At 35.4% G+C, this 19,330-nt stretch overlaps 1 protein-coding gene across 3 annotated transcripts in view; it reads right to left on the bottom strand.

The window, feature by feature from the left end:
* Nucleotides 1-19,330, bottom strand: part of LOC138696221 (chitotriosidase-1-like) — a 58,386-nt gene that overhangs the window by 12,939 nt on the left and 26,117 nt on the right. The window contains exons 1-4 of one of the 3 annotated variants that reach the window (XM_069820878.1): nt 8,208-8,302; nt 4,695-4,886; nt 1,438-1,535; nt 1,230-1,361 (exon numbers count right to left, since the gene is read on the bottom strand). In XM_069820878.1, the coding sequence (XP_069676979.1) occupies nt 1,230-1,361; nt 1,438-1,535; nt 4,695-4,886; nt 8,208-8,280 (495 nt within the window). In that variant the 5' untranslated portion in view covers nt 8,281-8,302. Of the gene's footprint in view, nt 1-1,229; nt 1,362-1,437; nt 1,536-4,694; nt 4,887-8,207; nt 8,303-19,330 lie in introns of those variants that run through there. The other 2 variants (XM_069820877.1, XM_069820879.1) reach the window with 2 other exon arrangements.

The raw sequence follows: 19,330 nt of genomic DNA, 5'->3' as shown, positions 1-19,330 counted from the left end.
TCACAACCATACAGAACAACCGGTAATATAACTGTTTTATAAATTCTAACTTTAAGATTTTTTGACACCAGACTAGATGACAAAAGCTTCTGAACCGAATAATAACATGCATTTCCCGTATTTATTCTGCGTTTAATTTCCTCCCGAGTTTTATTTATATTTGTTACTGTTGCTCCAAGATATTTGAATTTTTCCACCTCTTCGAAGGATGAATCTCCAATTTTTATGTTACCATTTCGTACAATATTCTGCTCACGAGACATAATCATATACTTTGTCTTTTCGGGATTTACTTCCAAATCTTTACTTGCTTCAAGTAAAATTTCCGTGTTTTCCCTAGTCGTTTGTGGATTTTCTCCTAAATTAATTAATTAATAAATAAGTAAGTAAATAAGTAATTAAATAAATAACGAAATAAATTAATTAATAAACAGATAAACAAAACAACATATAAATAAATAAATAAAATGTTAAAACACTCGCCAGAGTAACGATATCCTTGAAAGTAAATGTCACTCACAATTTTAGTGATGTCCAAGGAGAAACAGTCTTGCAGATTCAAATAGTTAATCGTGACTGTCCATTGTTCTTGAGGTATTTCATAAGTAAGAAGGTTTTTTCGCATAGGTTGGTTGTCCCTAATGCAGACAGACATTTGAAAGAAGCACTACGCATTATTTGGAGTCTTTGTGTATCTTCTGCCCCCCAAATGCTATGAATTGCTTCTTTTAAAACAAATATTTGAGTGCTTTTAAGGACTGGAGATCTATGAAATGAAGTTCCTTACGAGCATCCATATTATTCCCTTCAATAATCATGATTTATCTGCTCAGGACCACACTGAATTCAAAGGGATTATACACGCCATGAAATGGTGGAAGGCGTATTAGATCACTAAAATAGTGCAATGGATGGGTAGGAACATTGTTTATTTCGGCTGTACAACAAAGTTTTTAATTGAAAAAACCTCAGGAGCGTTCGTGCTCGCGAGCACATTTTTATTCGCATAACGAACGCACCGGGTTGAGAACGCCTGCACCATAACATAATTTAGAACATTATTCTTATGATCCGAAAAGCGTCCAACAGATTATCGGACAATCACGCACAGCTAAGCGACATTCAAACCACTGTACAGTCGAGAATTAGCTAGGGAAGATATTGTAGACTATAGAAGCGTCTAAGTTGATAATACAATTTTGTTTGATTAATGACGTAGATATTCTCACCTTATCGTTAGCGCTTCCGCCATTCGCAGTTGGATATTCCCAGTCCAGCTCCAAACCGTGGAAACCGAACTTCTGGATGAAAGCCACTGCGCTGTCCGCGAAGGTTTCCCGACTGGCAGGCGTCGCCGCCATCTGCATGGAACAGACTTAAAGTGATCAACCCGTAGTGTTGCCCTGAATTAATACTGAAAAAATTAGTATCTCTTACCAGCGAATACTTCACTGAGCCTTCATTCCAGCCGCCAATCCCCACCAGAGCCTTGACACCACCGTTGTTAGCCAGAGTGACGAATTTCTTAATGTTGCCTGTAAAAGATTTACGAAGAGTCAATTGTTGTTGTTTAGTCAACTGTCCGAAGGCAGGTTGGAATCTCATAAGTGACACCAATAATGCATCAGTCATGAGGCAACTAAGTCAGGAAATAATGGAATAGGGTGGTCAGTTCCAACGCCTTCCTTTGTTTATATCGGTGACTAGTAACATATTACCGATACACTCGTTACAGTTAAAATGTATACAAACAATTGTTTTTCCTCCGACTCATATCGTCAAGTGAGATATACTGTCTGATAACTAATAGATGTGCAGCTTAGGACAGAAAAACTTGCCCTTGTCTTGTACTTTTCTATAGCCAACTTCGGCTCACTTCGTTTCCAACCGAGTTTATATTAGAGTTTCTGTGGGAAAATGGTTTCTGCAGGGGTGCAGAACTGGGGAAGAGAAGAATGGCAGCATGGGGAAAGAGTTTGTTCCTCGGCCTTCAATGACATATCTGTGACGTTTGGCAAGCACACTGAATACATACAATATCTCTCCTCTCCCTACCATGTCCAATGACGCGAGGGTTGTAAGGAAGAAATGAGTTACGGGTTCCGGCTTGTGACGTCTGCCAAAATTGTAGGACAGTTTTCCATCCCTCTCTTGGTGTAATGTGTTGCTCTTATCTTTTTCAAAGTAATAGGCCATATCGGTGAATGAAGCAGCTGCCCCAGATGTCGCGCTAGCTCGTAACGAAGATGCTAAATGCTAGACGTAGAAGTTAAATAGCTTCCAAAGTCGTAATGGTGATGATTTGAATTCTAATGATAACCCACAACTGATATTTATTTAGTTATTTATTTATTCATTTATTTATTTATTCATTCATTTATTTGTTTCATATAAGCTATAAGGTTTACTGATATATAAGGTTTACTCTTGCACCGTGGCGTCGTGGTCTAAAGCATTCTGCCTAGGACTCGCATTACGGAATGCGCGCTGGTTCGAGTCCTCATGGGGGAAGAAATTTTCTCATGAAATTTCGGCCAGTGTATGGGACCGGTGCACACCCAGCATCGTGATGCACTTGAGGACCTACGATAGGTAGCGAAATCCAGTTGCCAATGCCAGCTATAACGGCTGGGAGGATCATCGTGCTAACCACACGATACCTCCATTCTGGTTGGATGATCGTCCACCTCTGCTTCGGCATGTGAGCGTGAGGCCAGCAGTCGGTCTAGGCCCTTCACGCGCTGTAGCGCCACGGATTATTATTATTATTATCATTATCATTATCATTATCATTATCATTATCATTATCATTATCATTATTATTATTATTATTATTATTATTATTATTATTATTATTATTATTATTATTATTATTATTATTATAAGGTTTACTCTTCATAAGTTAATTATATGTACTTAGTCATTTAGCCTAAGCCTACTTCTGAAATTTCACAATCATAACATAATACTATACCATTAATGTTCTGTAACGTAACTTCAAAAACCCGACATTTTGTCCCATAATGCAGACGATTTAACACTTCGATCTGTTGATTTCGTGAAAAGAGTAGGTAGACGCCATACGTTTGTAAAAAGATATAACTAATTTTATTTAAACAGAGTAATATTTTCCATTTCTGAATAAAAGCATAATCCCCATGAAAGCCACAATTTCTCTGCACGATATATTATAAGATAATTGAACACAATCATATTACCCGTTTTTTAATAAAGAAAAGAAAAAAATGCTAAGACTCGAACACTTCACGCGTTTGTTTCATGCTCATTATCGCATCGGTCTTTGCGCCATGAGAATACACGTAAAGTTGCCGTCACGAGCAGTGGAGATTCATCCATTAAGGACATGAAGGTGATCCTACAGTTTAATTTCGTGCCTCTGAGGATAGAAAATATATGTTAACTCCTGCGAAAACATTTTAATTACAGACTTTGATTTTCAATGCGTCCCTATATATTAATTTCCTTTAAGCTTCCACTTTCTGTCTATTTATTTGTCTATGGTTTAACCGCATTTGAGGATATGACCGCGTATCCTAATACTACGACTCTTCTTTCTGGGTGATGGAGACCCTGACAGAGACTACAATAAGAATTTTCAATTACCCTTATAGCCTCCTTAATTGCAATTCATTGGTCATTTTAAAAGAATAGAATAAACGATATAATAAATAATTTAAAATGATATAATATAACAAATGAAATGAATAAAAAGCAAAATTACATAAAAATAAATAAAATAAGCTATAATAAATATGAGAATTAACAGGACTTTCAGATGACAGGACAGCCGAAATAATATCTGAAGTTGTATTTCATCATTTAGAAGAACTTAACTGTAGCAAGAAATTAATTGCGTAAACGTACGACGGAACATCGGTAAATATCCGGCAGTGCAATGGCTTAGGAGCCATCTTCACACCTAAAAAGGGGAGAAGAATCGAACTTCACTACTAATAAATTGCCAGTTCCAGAATAGTGAGTCAAAGACTAGCATAAGCCTACTTGTATTGATTTTGCATTCTCTATTATTATTATTATTATTATTATTATTATTATTATTATTATTATTAGTTTCTGTCTTGGTCATCAGTCGTCAATCTCATATCCCTTATACAAGAAATATCACGAATCGCCACTGGTCACGAGTACATACAAATATGCGTTCTCGTTAGAGATGCATTACGTGTACCGCTAAGAGAAGAAACAGGTTACTAGTGCGAATCATGCTTCTCTAGCCGAAGATTAGAAGATAAATTTTGTTCGATCGGCACGTTTATCTCTTTTAAGCTGTACATATCAGCCAGACCTCAGTCAGAGGGGAGTTAACTTTAATCAAGTGAAAACAATATCTTAAGTTTTATTGCGTAGGCCTATAAACAAGTAAAACTTGTTAAGTTTTCCACATCTCCTTCTGACAATACATGTAACAAGGAAGTTAAAAATTTAGGATATTTTCAATGAAGTTATGAACGAAGATCCACATAATAATGCGCGGATGAAGCCAAGAGGAGTATCAAATGAAAGGAAAGACATTTTAAAACAGGAAAATGTGATATTATGTCGGAAATGGACGAAATTCACAAAACCAACACTAGGAGTATCTAGCAGTGTAAAACGCATTTAAATCTAACACTGCATTTCTGGTTTCCTCTGTGTATTAGGCCTATACTCACCCTTTCCATAGTTTTCTTCATAGTCGTTGTACTCATCGAGAGAGGCTATCACTCCATTTTTAAGTCCTGTGTACATGTATACCATGTGTGTGCACAGAGTAGTGTCGATATTAAACACTTCGAATTTGGCGATTCCTCCTCGGTAAGTAGCCCAGGACCCGAAGTAGCAGAACACAGACTTGTCTGAGGTAGCTGCAAATAGAGTTATTCTTAGAATAAATCGAAAGTAAGAACAGAAACTAATGACTGAAAGTTCCACTATCATTAATTACTTACAAATGGATTTTAAAAGAGCCCAGAGGTTCATTGCCACCTTCTCATGAGCCCTCCATCGGTCCTTATCCTGAACAATATTAATACAGTCAACTCTCACCTCCCTAAAATATATTTAATAGTATCCTCCCATCTACATCTCGACCTCTCCAGAGGTCTATTTCCCTTCATTTATTCCAACTAACATTCTGTATCCATTTCTGGATTCACCCATGAGTACTACATGCCCTGTCCACCTCAAACGTCTGGATGTAATGTTCCTTATTATTTTAGGTGAAGAATACAATGCGTACACTTCTGCGTTGTGTAACTTTTTTCACTCTCCTGTTACTTCATCTTTCTCAGCTCCAAATATTTCCCTAAGTATCTTATTCTAGAACACCCTTAATCTCTGTTCTTCTCTCAAAGTGAGAGTCCAAATTTCACAACCATACCGAACAACCGCTAAATAACTATTTTATTAATTCTGACTTCCAGTTTTTTTTTTAAACAGGCTCGATGACAAAATCTTCTCAACCGAATAATAACAGGTGTTTCCTATATTTATTCTGCGTTTAATTTCCTCTCGAGTTTAATTTATATTTATTACTGTTGCTCCAAAGTATTTGAATTTTTCCACATTTTCAATGTTTATATCACGTTTTGTGTTCTGATCACGAGGCATAATCATATAGTTTGTCTTTTCGGAATTTACTTCCAAACCTATCTCATTCTCGCTTCAAGAAAAATTCCCGTATTTTCCCTAATAGTTTGTGGATATCCTCCTAACATATTCACATTATCCGCTTAAACCAGCAGCTGATGTAACCTGTTCCATGCCACACCCTCTCTGTTTTCCTCGAGTTTCCTAATGGTATATTCTAGAGCAAAATCAAGAGTAGAGGTGATACTGCATCTGGCTTTAGTGAATTTGAAAAGCGTCAGAAAGATACTGACTATACGGACTCTGCTCTACCTTTCACTGAGGCGCAACTAGTTTCTTTGGAATACTAAGTTCAATAAGGATGTTATATATAACATTTCTCAGTCCACACCTGTGGAGTAATGATCAGCGCGTCTGGTCGCGAAACCAGATGGTCCGGGTTCGAATCCCGGTCGGGACAAGTTACTGGTAGAAGTTATTCCAATTTCGGAGTTTTCCCTCAACCCATTATGAGCAAATGCTGGGTAACTATTGCTGCTGAACCCCCGGATTCACTTCACCGGCATTATCACCTTCACTACATTCGGACGCTGAATAACCTGAGATGTTGATATAGCGTCGTAAAATAACCCACTAAGAAAAATTATTTCTTCATCGATTCATGCGCTTTTTTTGCCGAGGCTCATTATGATGGCGCTTTTTTTTTTGCTGTGATGGATTGTTAGCCCTTCGCCCAATCCCCAAGTCGGAGGACCACCTCTTATCGGCTGTTTGCGACTGCTTATTCAATATATTCGCAGCTACCCTACACATCTGAAGGCCGTGTTCTCTATTCGTAACCTAAGGACACACTATGCCGTGGTTATAGGAACCCACAGTACATAGAGTTGCAGTCTTATCATTATTATTATTATTATTATTATTATTATTATTATTATTATTACTATTATTATTTATGTGTTCATTTATACTCCCTTTCAAGATTTACGGTGTGTGCGTGCGTGCGTGCGTAGGATCTTTGTGTAGCGTATTATATGAAAGTCGTTTACTATTGTTGATCTAATATCGTTCCTAATATCGTGTCTTATAGATGGCTTGTGTTCATGTAACTGATTTAGATATTGCTTCAATGTCTATCATACTGGTGACTAAGGCGGTAATGAATCATAGTATACAAATTTACAATCTGGCATTTGCTTCCAGACTGAGGGAAACCATAAAAGAAGAAAAAACTGAAATTGGCCAGTCATGGGGTTTAAACCCGGAAAATATTCATTCACGCCGTCGATGGAATTGGTGATAGCGAGATGGTATTTTGCGAGATTATGCCGAGAATAGCCATAGATTGGCTAGCATTTGCCTTACGGTTGGGGAAAACATAGGAAAAACCCAACAAGGTAACCAGCCCAAGCGGGAATCGAATCGACGCCCAAGCGCAGCTCTCGATCAAAAGATAGGTGCCTCTGCCGACTGAGCTACGCCAGTGGCTAGGCGAAAAATAAGGAAGATAGGAAAATGCTGGCTTTGCAGTGAAGACCTAACTTTTAGCAGAAAATTTTGAATGGTTGAACCTATTATTATGATTATATTAGTGGTATTATTACTTGGTTCATTAGCACTGGAGTATGACCTAGCCAAACCAACAAATTGAGCTTTCCATTTCAGGAATAGAATCGGAACTGTCTTACTTGTAGTGTCAAAGAATGTTTATGTGAACTTACATATAAACATAGGGCTTCTACCAATGAATTAAAAATGACTAGATTTTCCATACAAAAGCTTATGTGTACTTTATGTGTACTTTTTCTGGGTGAAGAGAAAAATAAATATTGAAGATTGTCTAAATGCCTTTAAGCGTTCAGGTGACTCGGTTGTCACAAGCCAACAGACAGTTTATTTGACAAAACTTATATTATTACTGCTTTGTTAGGGACGAAATTTGATAAATTAAACTTTCGCAACAATATTATGCTTCTTTCTGCGTTCATTTCAAGATACAAAAAATGTAGTGCATCCGTAAGTATGTTACATGATGTAAAGTAAGTGTTGCTGAGAATTTATAGCAAATAACAAAGAATAATATAAGCTGTATAAAATGTTGTAGAGAAGATACTGCGAGCGCTTACACAACTTCTTACTGTGTCTAATGAACTGCTAAGATTAAGTCAATTTTCCTAAATAAATTATGAATGACTTTTCACTTACTAACATTCCTGTATGAAGAGATTTCATACTGAATGTTCAATTCGAGTAAAGAAGACAATCAATAGCATATAGATAAATCATTTCCATTTAACACACTCATTTGTGACCAAGAAATCTCCTATTTAGAGTAAAATATCATTTTATAATATTTCAGTACTAGACATAAGTTGAGTATACATTACTCCATTTCTTGTATATGATTCCCAGATTAATTCACTCACAACTACTGCTTACTGCTACGATAAAACTTTCACGTTATTGTGGGTGCAAGAAAAATATTATTACATGACAAATTTCGAAATTTTTTCTTCGCAACATCGAAATACTGTCATTCCAGTGCTTAGTATAGACACAAAGTAGAATATAAATGACTGTAATATTATATTACCAACCTGAAGATGCCTGGAAAGCAGTAACAAAAATAGTAATGAAGAATATCAGGTAGAAGCTGCAGATAGACGCCATTGCTCTGGAAGTCAGATGTTGTGTATGGGATAACACTTATTTGTCGATGCTTATATACAAATGAGATATTATGCAAACCACTCAACACTTCCTCACGATTATCAAACAATCAGACGCTGATTATGTAGATGTACTTCAAATCTCTTTCAAAGTGCGCAAACTTGTATCAATAACGGAAACAGAGATTAATAATACTTCTTGAACCTTCCACTGTAGATATAAGTTAGAAAATGTTGTTTAAGAATAATATAAAATACGTTCTTTTGCAATCCCAGAGAATCTAAGTCGGTAACGCAACAACTCAAAGGACTTGTTGACATTACATCTGCAACGTAAATTAGTTCAAATTTGTGAAAGTTTGCAGTTACAGGTTCCAGTATCCGTAAGGGAAACAGGGAAATAAATTTGATCAATACACCGATTTTTGGTTTGCCGTACATTTTTGAAGCCTATATATCTGCATAATAATAACTAGACTTAATGGAATTGCCACGAGAATCGTAAGGTTTACTATGCACGCAGTATAGGCTGTATGAGAAGGGGGCGTGGAAAGGATAGAGTATGCCTCTAATGTAAACACTGAGCAGTATACTCCGGTTACAATAAAACCTGTGTCCTGCATTCAAGAAATATAATGAATGATCATTGAAGTAGGAAATTTCTAAACATATAAATACACAATTATTTTGCAGTGAGATATATTAACTCTTAAAATTTAATTTAATATACTCGCATCATCCTTGAATATGTGCATTGCAGATAATAGTTACGTACATTTTGAGCGACTGCAAAGTGAACCTCCTTCGATGGTCACTCAAACAGTTTTTATATTGGGAAAATGTACGTTCAACATTACACGATGTAATAGGTGCATATTTGAAGAACGGAAAGTCACTACTTTTTAGTACACCAACTTCAGACGTCTTGTCGTGACCTGATGGTACATCATTTATAATACGAAGTTCTGCATAGGCAGAATTTTTACCAATAATTTTTCTCAACTTACATTTCACTTTTTCTGAAATTAGTGAATTGTTATTTTGGGTAACGGTTTGTGATACTTTATCCACTATATTAAGGGCTACTGAGAGTTGTAGTTTAGACGATGATGCTTTTGGACACGATTTTAAAATTAGAATCAATGAACAGAATATCTTCCAATAGCTGTTAAGAAGGTAATGATTTTACAGCTGCAAGAGCGGAACTGTCTGTGCTATCCAATACATCAATTACCTCCATTATTTTGCCGTAATGTTCTGCATAATAATTAACAGCATCCAACAACGTTTCCCAACGGGTCAGACTGGCTACGGGGGTAAGGGTATTCCAGGGGCAATTATTTGGAACAGCAACACTCTCATTGTAGTATGTTTGATTGAATTCTTGTCTGCACTGAACAAATGTTAAGCTTTGACTATTCCAACCATAGTAATGCAATAACAAGTGCTTACTTATGTATATATATTAGCTGTAGCTGCTCTATTTGGACCGGTCACAACTCTTAACATGAACTGCTTATACTATGAGACCGGGCGGTTGCCCACCTCCTCTATACTACCGTACATCGGCAACCTGATTGCATGGTGCGTGTGGCAATTCAACGAAGTCTAATAATAACTACAGGGACATCATTTTATTTTTACTAACATTTTTAATATTAACCTGTCTATATCTTTAGAGAACCGGGAACACCGCTTGCTCCCCCCTCCAAGACTGGAGTTCGATGATACTGGCGTAAAACACAAATCACTCTACTAGGTATAGGAAGGAAGAAAAGTAGTTCATCCATTTACGTAAACTAGGAAATATCGCGATTTTGAGTTTGATAATTTTCATTAGGTTTTTCTTTAATCAAAGTACAGTACTGTATTAAGAATAAGTGTTTTTACTCACGAAGTGAGTTATCCATGCGAACGTATTCATTATGCAGTGTATATTATACTGTCTACAGCACATTAGCGTACAATATAGAGAAAGAAGTTAAATTGAAAAATAATCATAATATGAATATTTAAACACGATTTTGAACATGGTGGCCGTTCATTTCGATACAGGCTTCAGTTCTTTTGTGCATATTATCGCACTATAGACTATTGCATCTAATTCCAATTGCCAGTTTCGTCCTTCGTACTAGTAACTCATGTTGAAATAATTCTGTACCTACTCTACGTACTGTAAATTCTATCTTCACTTCTGCCCGACCCGAAAATATAAAATTACTTAGACATGCTATCTACTGTCCGTCCAAGTGGTTATGCCGCAGGATTGTAGAAAGGGAGGAAATCACGTGACAGTTAATTACTTAACGAGGCCCTTTTATTTAAGTTAAATTAAACAGCTGTATAATATTACGTAAACTTCCAATTCCTAAGAGAAATTAATGTTTTCAGAAAAGAGCTAAGACAGCCCAGCTATTACAGAGGGGCGAGCAGAAGCAGGTGGGGGAAATCGGGATGCGACGTAGGCAAACGGACAGTACCTGTGAGAAAATATGATTCAATATTGAAAGCTCTTTCGTCACTGGAAAACGCGAACATATTTCTGGAACGTACTATACTCAGTAACTCAGTACTGCTTACTATCTGCGGTCTTGGTTCTGTGTGGAGTTGGAACTTCCTTAGTAGAAGGGGTGGGAGTGAAGTACATTAAAAAACTCAGGTACAATAAAAATTGAAGTAAAAATAAAATGATGTCCCTGTATATTTTTAAACAGTGGATACCCTATCTTCTTTCAATTTAACTTCACTTAATCTTAAAACCCCTAACATCTCTGTTTAAAGCCTTTACAACATTTTTCGTTAAGGTATACATCGACTCTTAGGATAAAAATCCATATTTTTTTCCTTAATGTCTCTTAAACATTTGAGACATAATTTTTGAGAGTCGAGTAAGCAATTTATATAATTAAAAATTGAAAATTGAATTTACGGGCCCAAAGAAATTAAAAAAATTAATACAATTCTGAACCAACCTAGCTCCGTTTGAAATTAACCTCAGGTAAAACTTCTTTCGCCAAAATATGGAGAATGTTATACACTAAAATTATTTATTTACGTTGAACAATTCAAAAGATATGCCACATTAGGCCTACATAAGTTCTTTGGAAAACAAAATATATATTTATATATTTTTGGAAAAATAAAATATAATCGACTGAAAATAATAACACTGGTCAACAAAATTTAACTTCTTTTCTGTTACGGAAATGAAAACACTGGATTTCAATGTATTTTTTCATGCCGAATATGAATATGGCAATAAAATTGTCAAATGTGATCTTGTTTCTTGTAATTTGAGAAAGAAATCAATAGAAAAAAATGTATTTTCCTAAACATATTCAGCTAGGCTTATCTCAGTTATTATTACAGACGTCTCCTTTTAGCTTGTCTGCTATACTGCACCTGGAGAGCATTCCTCACCACCGACCATCTAACATGGATGTACGCTATTTACCCTGGCATCGCCTTTCGAATGTTGAAATTGTCTCATGAAAGCACTCTCCATATTCATCAAGAACTGCAACACAATTTTCAGGGAAAAAGTCCAAATGAGAGCGGAGAAAGTGTATCTTCAATGACATATTGCACCCCATTTGATGTTAAGCCAGCAACATGTTATCCACCATTTCCCTACAGTTTGGCGCACAACGGTCCCCTAGGAAATTTGAGGAGACCGTTCTCAAAGATTCTTAAACAACATGTTCTTTTCTTGTCAGAAGTCCATCGAAAAGTTGATCTGGGATCTTATAAAAATTCCTTCTTTAATTTTATCTGTACCTATCCTTGGAAATTTTGATTGTAAATATCAGAACGCTGGCCCATCAGGATTCAATGCTTTTTACGAAATTTTTAATCAGTCCCAGTTTGATATGTAACGGAGGGAGCAAAATATTTCAAGATTCAGTCAATGGCTGCTGCTTTATGTTCTTCGTTCCTGGTTCCAAAGTTTGTCGGAGAGGCCAGTCTTTCTTTTGTAGTGCAAAATCTTAGCTCGGCTGTTCCATTTACATAGGAAAGAGCAATATTTTGACGAAAACCTGTCTCCACTCAGCAATATCTTTGTATTGTATTGTATTTATTAACATTCCATGGTATTCATACATTGTTTTACAGCTAGAATATGGAACAAGTCAAAAACTTAATACTATTATAAAGTCTTAATTTATAGTGACAGTCTAGATGAAATATATACAGACGAGATTTACAATATAGTCTAGTAGTATAACACAAAGTTTTAGTATCAATTTCATTAAGTGTTATTGAATGTCATGATTTCACCTACAGAATAGAAGGCGTGAGAAATTAGGTACTTCTTTAATTTGGCCCTAAATAATCTTATGTTTTGAGTTTAATTTTTTATATCGATAGGGAGGCTATTAAAAAATTTTACTGCCATATAACGCACTCCTTTTTGGTAGGACGATAGACTTTGCGATGGAATATGAAAGTCATTTTTGACGTGTATTTATGCTATGAACTGTTGAATTAATTACAAAGTTTTCACGATTACATACGAGGAAGATTATTAATGAAAAGATATACTGACAAGCCATGGGCATTATTTGTAGTGTTTTTAAAATAGTCCTACACGATTCCCTAGATTTGACACCTACTATCATTCTAATTACTCTTTTTGCAATAGAAATATACTGTTACTATCTGTGGAATTTCCCCAGAATATTATTCCAAAACTCTTTACCGAGTGGAAGTATGCAAAGTATATTGTTTTTAAGGTATTGATATTTACTATCTTTTGCATAGATCTAATAGCAAAACAAGCTGAATTTAGTTTGGGGGTAATTTCTTTAATATGATTTTTCCAATTTAACACATTATCGATTTTAAGCAAAGACATTTGGTTGTTGTTGTTTCTAATAGGATCTATTGTTAATTATTGCGCTAGAAATTTGCGAGGTTGAATTTGGACAGGATTTAAATTGAATTATGTTAGTTTTGTTACAATTTAATACTAATTTAGTGACTGAGAACCAGTCACATATTTTGAAGAGAATTTTCTCTGTTGAAGATTGGAATGTGTTGGAGTTATTGGCTGTAATTACTATACTTGTATCATCTGCAAATAATATGGGATGACCTACATCTTTTATTAGGGGGGCAAGATCATTTATAAACACTTGTACCTAACTAAAGCAAAAATCTTTTATAAGCGAACACAACCCCTCAGGATCATAAATCTGTCTCCACATCTCCTGTATAAGGGGTTTGCTGTAACCTTGACGCTCTTTCTGAAATGAGTAATCCCAGACATATGTTATATATTGAAAACCAGATCACTACGTCCATTTGTACTGTCATATTCGTCAATAGCGGTACAAAATTAATCAGAAATCGCTCATTTTGTTTCCGTAACCTTTTGGTGTTGTCCAGTGTAATTTTAGTTTACAAAATAGCCACCTGTTTAAGCTTTAACTTGGTACCTTAATGAATTCTTTTGCTCAATTGGAAGTCTACTTTTTGCAATGTCTGAACATGTGAAATAGAAGAAAAGACACTGAAGATGCCGTAAGGTACAGAAAGTATAGCATGCTTGTATTATTAATGTGCAAATAATTATGAAATTATTTAGATAATGGGTACAAGTTATATATTTTTGAAAATTAGAAGAAAAGAGCTTCCAAATGAGGCAATCACATTTACCAAAATTTTAAAGAAATCTGACATTTCTAGAGCCTAACTAAATCCTTCAGTCCGGAATTTATATAAACAATGAAAAAAAAACTGGTCACATAATCACTCTGGGGATCCAAAAATCCCAAATCACGTCTTCACAGAAAATAAAAATTTGGGGGCAATTTCGACTCCTGGGGCCCCAAAATTTTAAATTTTATTTTTAATTCAGGTACAGAAATGTTTCAAAAATAATATTCTCGATATTGAAAATTAGAATAAAAGAGCTTCCAGATGAGGCAAACACATTTACCAAAATTTTAAAGAAATCTGACATTTCTAGAGCCTAACTAAACCCTTCAGTCCGGAATTTATATTAAAAAATTAAAAAAAAAACTGGTCACATAATCACTCTGAGGATCCAAAAATCCCAAGTCAAGTCTTCAAAGAAAATCAAAATTGGGGGGCAATTTTGATCCCTGGGGCTCCAAAATTTTAAATTTTATTTTTACTTCAGGCATAGAAATGTTTAAAAAATAATATTTTCCATTTCTGTCACGTTGAATTTTTTAAAATATTTAAAAGTATCGAAGACATTCCAAAAAATAAAAAAGAAGCATTGTACAGTATAATGTACGCCAGGCCTGAAGGGGTTAATTTAAAGCGGCGGTAGCGGCCATTTTTACAGATCTAGTAGAATTTTTAAAATGGCCTATGAAAATGTGAAAACATACCTATTTGCATTCAGCACGAATAATGCATTTAGATTCTTTTTATTAGTTTTTGTGAAAGAAAAAAGTTTATTTTTGTAGAACAGTGTTATTTAAAGAAAAATGGAAATTTCAAAATTGTTTGGAAACTGTTTATGGCTAGAATATAAGCATTGTTCCTCCACGTGAGAGTGGTTCACTTTTCTGGAGTTATTAAGCAGTACGATACTGTAATATTGATTTGCTGATAATAGCAAATGCCAACTATGTACTCGTTTTTTGTGACATAGAAACAAATGATCGTGTGTCTGATGCAGGCATGATTGAAAACAGGACATTTCATGTGTATGGATAATGTGTATGTGCCCACCCATTATCAGTGAATTTCGGGAGCTACAGGAAATAGCGAAATCTAGTTTGTAAGCTAGATGTAACGGCTGGGGGAGGGGTTCTCGTGCTGACCACAGCTTACCTCCGTGTTCCTTGGATGATAGTTCACCTCTGGTGAGGCATGTGGATGTGAGGCCAGCTGTCTACTGTTCGGACTTGGGACTTTATGGGATGTCGCGCCGCGGATTATTATAATGTCGAAAGTGAAATTCGTTTTGCGTTATCACCATAGGTAGGAAGTTCGTACCAAGGCAGTAGATTTCAATTGAGTACAGCATGAAGTATAGCTCTCACCCGTGCCTCGCCCTGCTGCAGCTCGCTACAGACAATAACAGTGTATGTTAACATAAACAATGCATAGTGGCATTCTGTGGAGATGTGTAGAGTCGTGAATAGTTTGAAGAACATTGTTAATTTATATTAATATTTTATATTCTGAGCAAAGTGAACTAATTCTGTTATTATTGTATTATTTCCGTAATGTTAATATTATGCACGATTCCAAAAAAGTAAACTCATCTGTTATTAAATAATTATTCAAACAGAAGTGTGTAACACTTTTATTTTTTCCCGGATTATTCTTCATTAAATGTTGACGTCTCGTGCTGCTATGCATTTGGTTGCGTTACAGTCCAAGTTCAACATCGGAATTACGATACGAATTTCTAAGCTGTCATTACAATAGAAATTAAAAATTTCCTCGAAAACAATTATGGGTTTAATACTATGTGCCACATACGAGATACACTATTAGATTCACAAAGTAGTTGTTCACCTGATGATAGTAAGATATACTGTATCACATTTCAGATTTGTGCTAGTAACGTCGTAACTAACGAGTAACGTCTTGTGACGTAGAAGGAACTTTCAGAGTAAAAATATTGTTTTTTTTTCTGAACATAATAGGAATTTCGATTACTACAGGTGTTACCAGTATTTGTAAGACTAAATTTTCTACCCAGTGACACATTCAATTCTAGCCCTCAGCTATCTCAAAAGCCGCCACTTTGGACGCAACTTTGAAATTTTAAATGGGAAGAGGGTCATGTAGGTACTCAAAATCAAGTGAAACTTTCTTAAAAAACAATGGCGCAATCTATTTTGTGATATCTGTAATAAAATTGTTTTCAAGTTATTTAAAGATAACTGTCATAATTTACTGTCCTTGTAAAATTTATATTATATTATTGACTAAGACCACACCGTACACGAGCCTGGCTCTTACGGTAGTGGCTAGAAACATTTTTGTTTTATAATTTTAATTTGTACTCACTTGCTAGCTAGTTAAATAAATAATAAAAAATAATAATGACACAAACATTAGTTATTGCATGTACAGATATTTTGTAACATGGTACAGTACTAAGGAGACTTTGGAAAAGGTATTTTTATGAAATTCTGGTAATTAACTTTTCCTGCTTTACTTTGATTCGTCCTGTATAACCATTAGCATTGAGAAACTTGCAACAGCTATATTATTCTGTTAACGAGAATTGTTTTAAAAACATTTCCTTAGCCTATTCTTAAATTTTTTTGTTCTCTGAGAGTCTCTGACATTAGTCGGTAGGGATTCCAAAGTCGAGGTACAGCCACAGTGAAAGAAGATGAATATGAGGATGTTCGGTGGAAAGGAATGGATACTATTAAGGAGTGTTGTTATCGTGTGTCTAGATTACAGTGGGTGGATAAATTTTGAAAACGAGACGCAAGATAGAAAGGAGTGGAGAAATGCAATATGTGAAAGCGGAGGGAAAGAAAATGGATTTTCCTACGATTTTCTAGACGGAGCCAGGACAATATTTGGAGGGATGGTGTTATGTGATCAGATCGGCGAATTTTGCACATGAAACGGACACACATATTATGAACACGTTGCAGTCTCTTCGCCGAAGTAACGCGTAGGTCAGTAAACAGAATATCACAGTAATCGAAGTGGGGCATCACGAGTGTTTGCACTAAAATCTTTTTCAGTGAAAAAGGTAGAAAATTCTTTAATCGCCTAAACGACTGGGTTAGTGAGAATACTTTTTCACAAGCTTCTTCTTCTTCTTCTTCTTCTTCTTCTTGTTCTTTCTCTGCACTTCACGGTATAGGTAAAATGCCTGTTCCGTCCTCACAGCATATCTCTCCATCTCTTCTTTGGTCGTCCCACGTCCCTCCTTCCAATCGGTCGGTATTGATACAGTAATTTTGGTAGTCTCGAATTGCTCATCCTATCTACGTGATATAACCAATTATTACGGTAGCTTTCAATTTGTTCGTTTATAGAAACTGTCTGCAATTCTGTTCTAATTTCTTCATTTTTGACTTTGTCCATTAGTGTGCAACCTTTGGTTCTCCTTAGAAAATACATTTCTGCACTTTGAATTTTTCTTTTTGTACTGTTCGAACTTACCCAGACTTCACTTCTATATAATAACGTTGGGACTGCCATTGTTTTGTAAAATTTCATTATAGTTTCTTTTCTTGTTTTATTTCTTAATGTCTTATGGATGGTGCTGCATATCATCTTAAATCTGGACAATTTAGTGTCTATATCTTTTAAATTTCCTGAGTAGACACTCATTTCGCAACCTAAATATTTATAATTGGACACCTGCTCCAAGGGTTGTTCATCAATAATAATTTTTGATCTTATTTGCATTTTTCCCATGAAGGCCATTATTTTAGTCTTACTTTTCGAGATTTTAAAGTTATAGTTCTTCGCTATCTGATTTAATATATGGAGAGAGTATTTTAAGTCGTTTTCGGTTTTCTGTATTAAAACCACGTCATCTGCATATAATAAAATATTTATTTTTCTTTCTCTGTTTATTTTTATGCCTGGGTTAATAATGAGTTTCCATTTTTGAATAATGTCATTCATATAAATATTAAAAAGGGTTGGCGACATGCTACACCCTTGTCTAATTCCTTTATTTACTATTATTTCTTCTGTTCTGTCATCCCCTGTGTTAATGATTATTTTAGAATTTATATACATATTTTTCACTACATCTATTAAGTGTTGAGGGTATCCTTGTTCTTTCATTATAAACCATAACTTTTTTCTGTTTATTCGATCGAAAGCCTTTTCAAAGTCTATAAATGCGACATGAGTTTCGAGATTAAATTCCTTTCTCTTCTCAAACATCTGTTGCATGATAAACACATTATCAATTGTGGAACGTCCGGGTCTGAAACCATTTTGTTCCTCCTCCATAAGAACTTCTGTTATTATTCTTAGCCTTTTATTTACTATTCTTGTATAGATCTTGTATATTGCATTTAAAAGGCTGATTCCTCTATAATTTCTGCAGTTTTCACGGTTTCCTTTCTTAAATAGCGATATAACTTCTGCTATTTTCCATGATTCAGGAATCATTCCAGTTCAACAAGTTTCTGCAACTTGAATATTCCAATTTAAGGTTTTATCCGTATAAATACCTAGCTCCTTTACTGATTCACTAATTGGAATTTCGGTGCCGTATATTTTAATCGGAGACAAATTTGGATTGGTGTAGTGCTTAACAAACGTGAATGACCCATATTTATTGACTGTGATATTTCTGGATTTAGTTTAAGTCGGAATTTCCGTGTCTACGTCCAAATTGGGTCGAGGTGGTCATTAATTTTAATTATTGCATCATTTATTTTGTCAGTATGGGAATTTAAGTATACTTGAAGGTCGTCTGCATATATGGTGTCGGGAGTACTTTAAAGATTCTGATATGTTGTTCATATAGATTGGAAATAATAGAGAGCCGAGAATTGATCCCTGTGGGATCCTTGATCTCGCGACTAGCCAAGAAGAAGAACAACGATTTCCACCTATCACACTTTGTTGGCGGCCATTAAGGAAAGAAGCAAACCAGAGACGTGTTCTCCTAGGTGTAGTCTTCTGAGTTTGCATATTAACAGGTCAATATCTACAGAATCAAAGGCTTTGCTGAAATCAAATAAAGTCATTATTGTTAATTTATATTCGTACCTGGCCTCGCGCAGTTCTTCCGTGACTTTAAGTAATGCTGTACTTGTGTTATGTCCGGTCCTGAAACCTGATTGATAAGAGTCGAGAAGTTTGTATTTGTTTAAGTAGTCCGTCAGTTGCTTATGTACAGTACGTGCCAATGCTTTGGATAGGACAGGTAAGATGCTGATAGGTTTATAGTCATTATGAGATGTCGGTGTTTTGGTCTTGGGAAGTGGGTGGACAAAAGCGAGTTTCCATTGCTGAGGGTAAGTCGAAATCATAATTGAGGCATTGAAAATGTGAGTCACAGTCGGTACTATTACTTCTATTATTTTGTTTAATAACGAAATGTTGACGTGGTCTGGTCCTTC

Source organism: Periplaneta americana, chromosome 3 (assembly GCF_040183065.1).
Source record: "Periplaneta americana isolate PAMFEO1 chromosome 3, P.americana_PAMFEO1_priV1, whole genome shotgun sequence".
Lineage (NCBI taxonomy): Eukaryota > Metazoa > Arthropoda > Insecta > Blattodea > Blattidae > Periplaneta > Periplaneta americana.
This window is presented reverse-complemented; position numbering and strand designations above follow the sequence as displayed.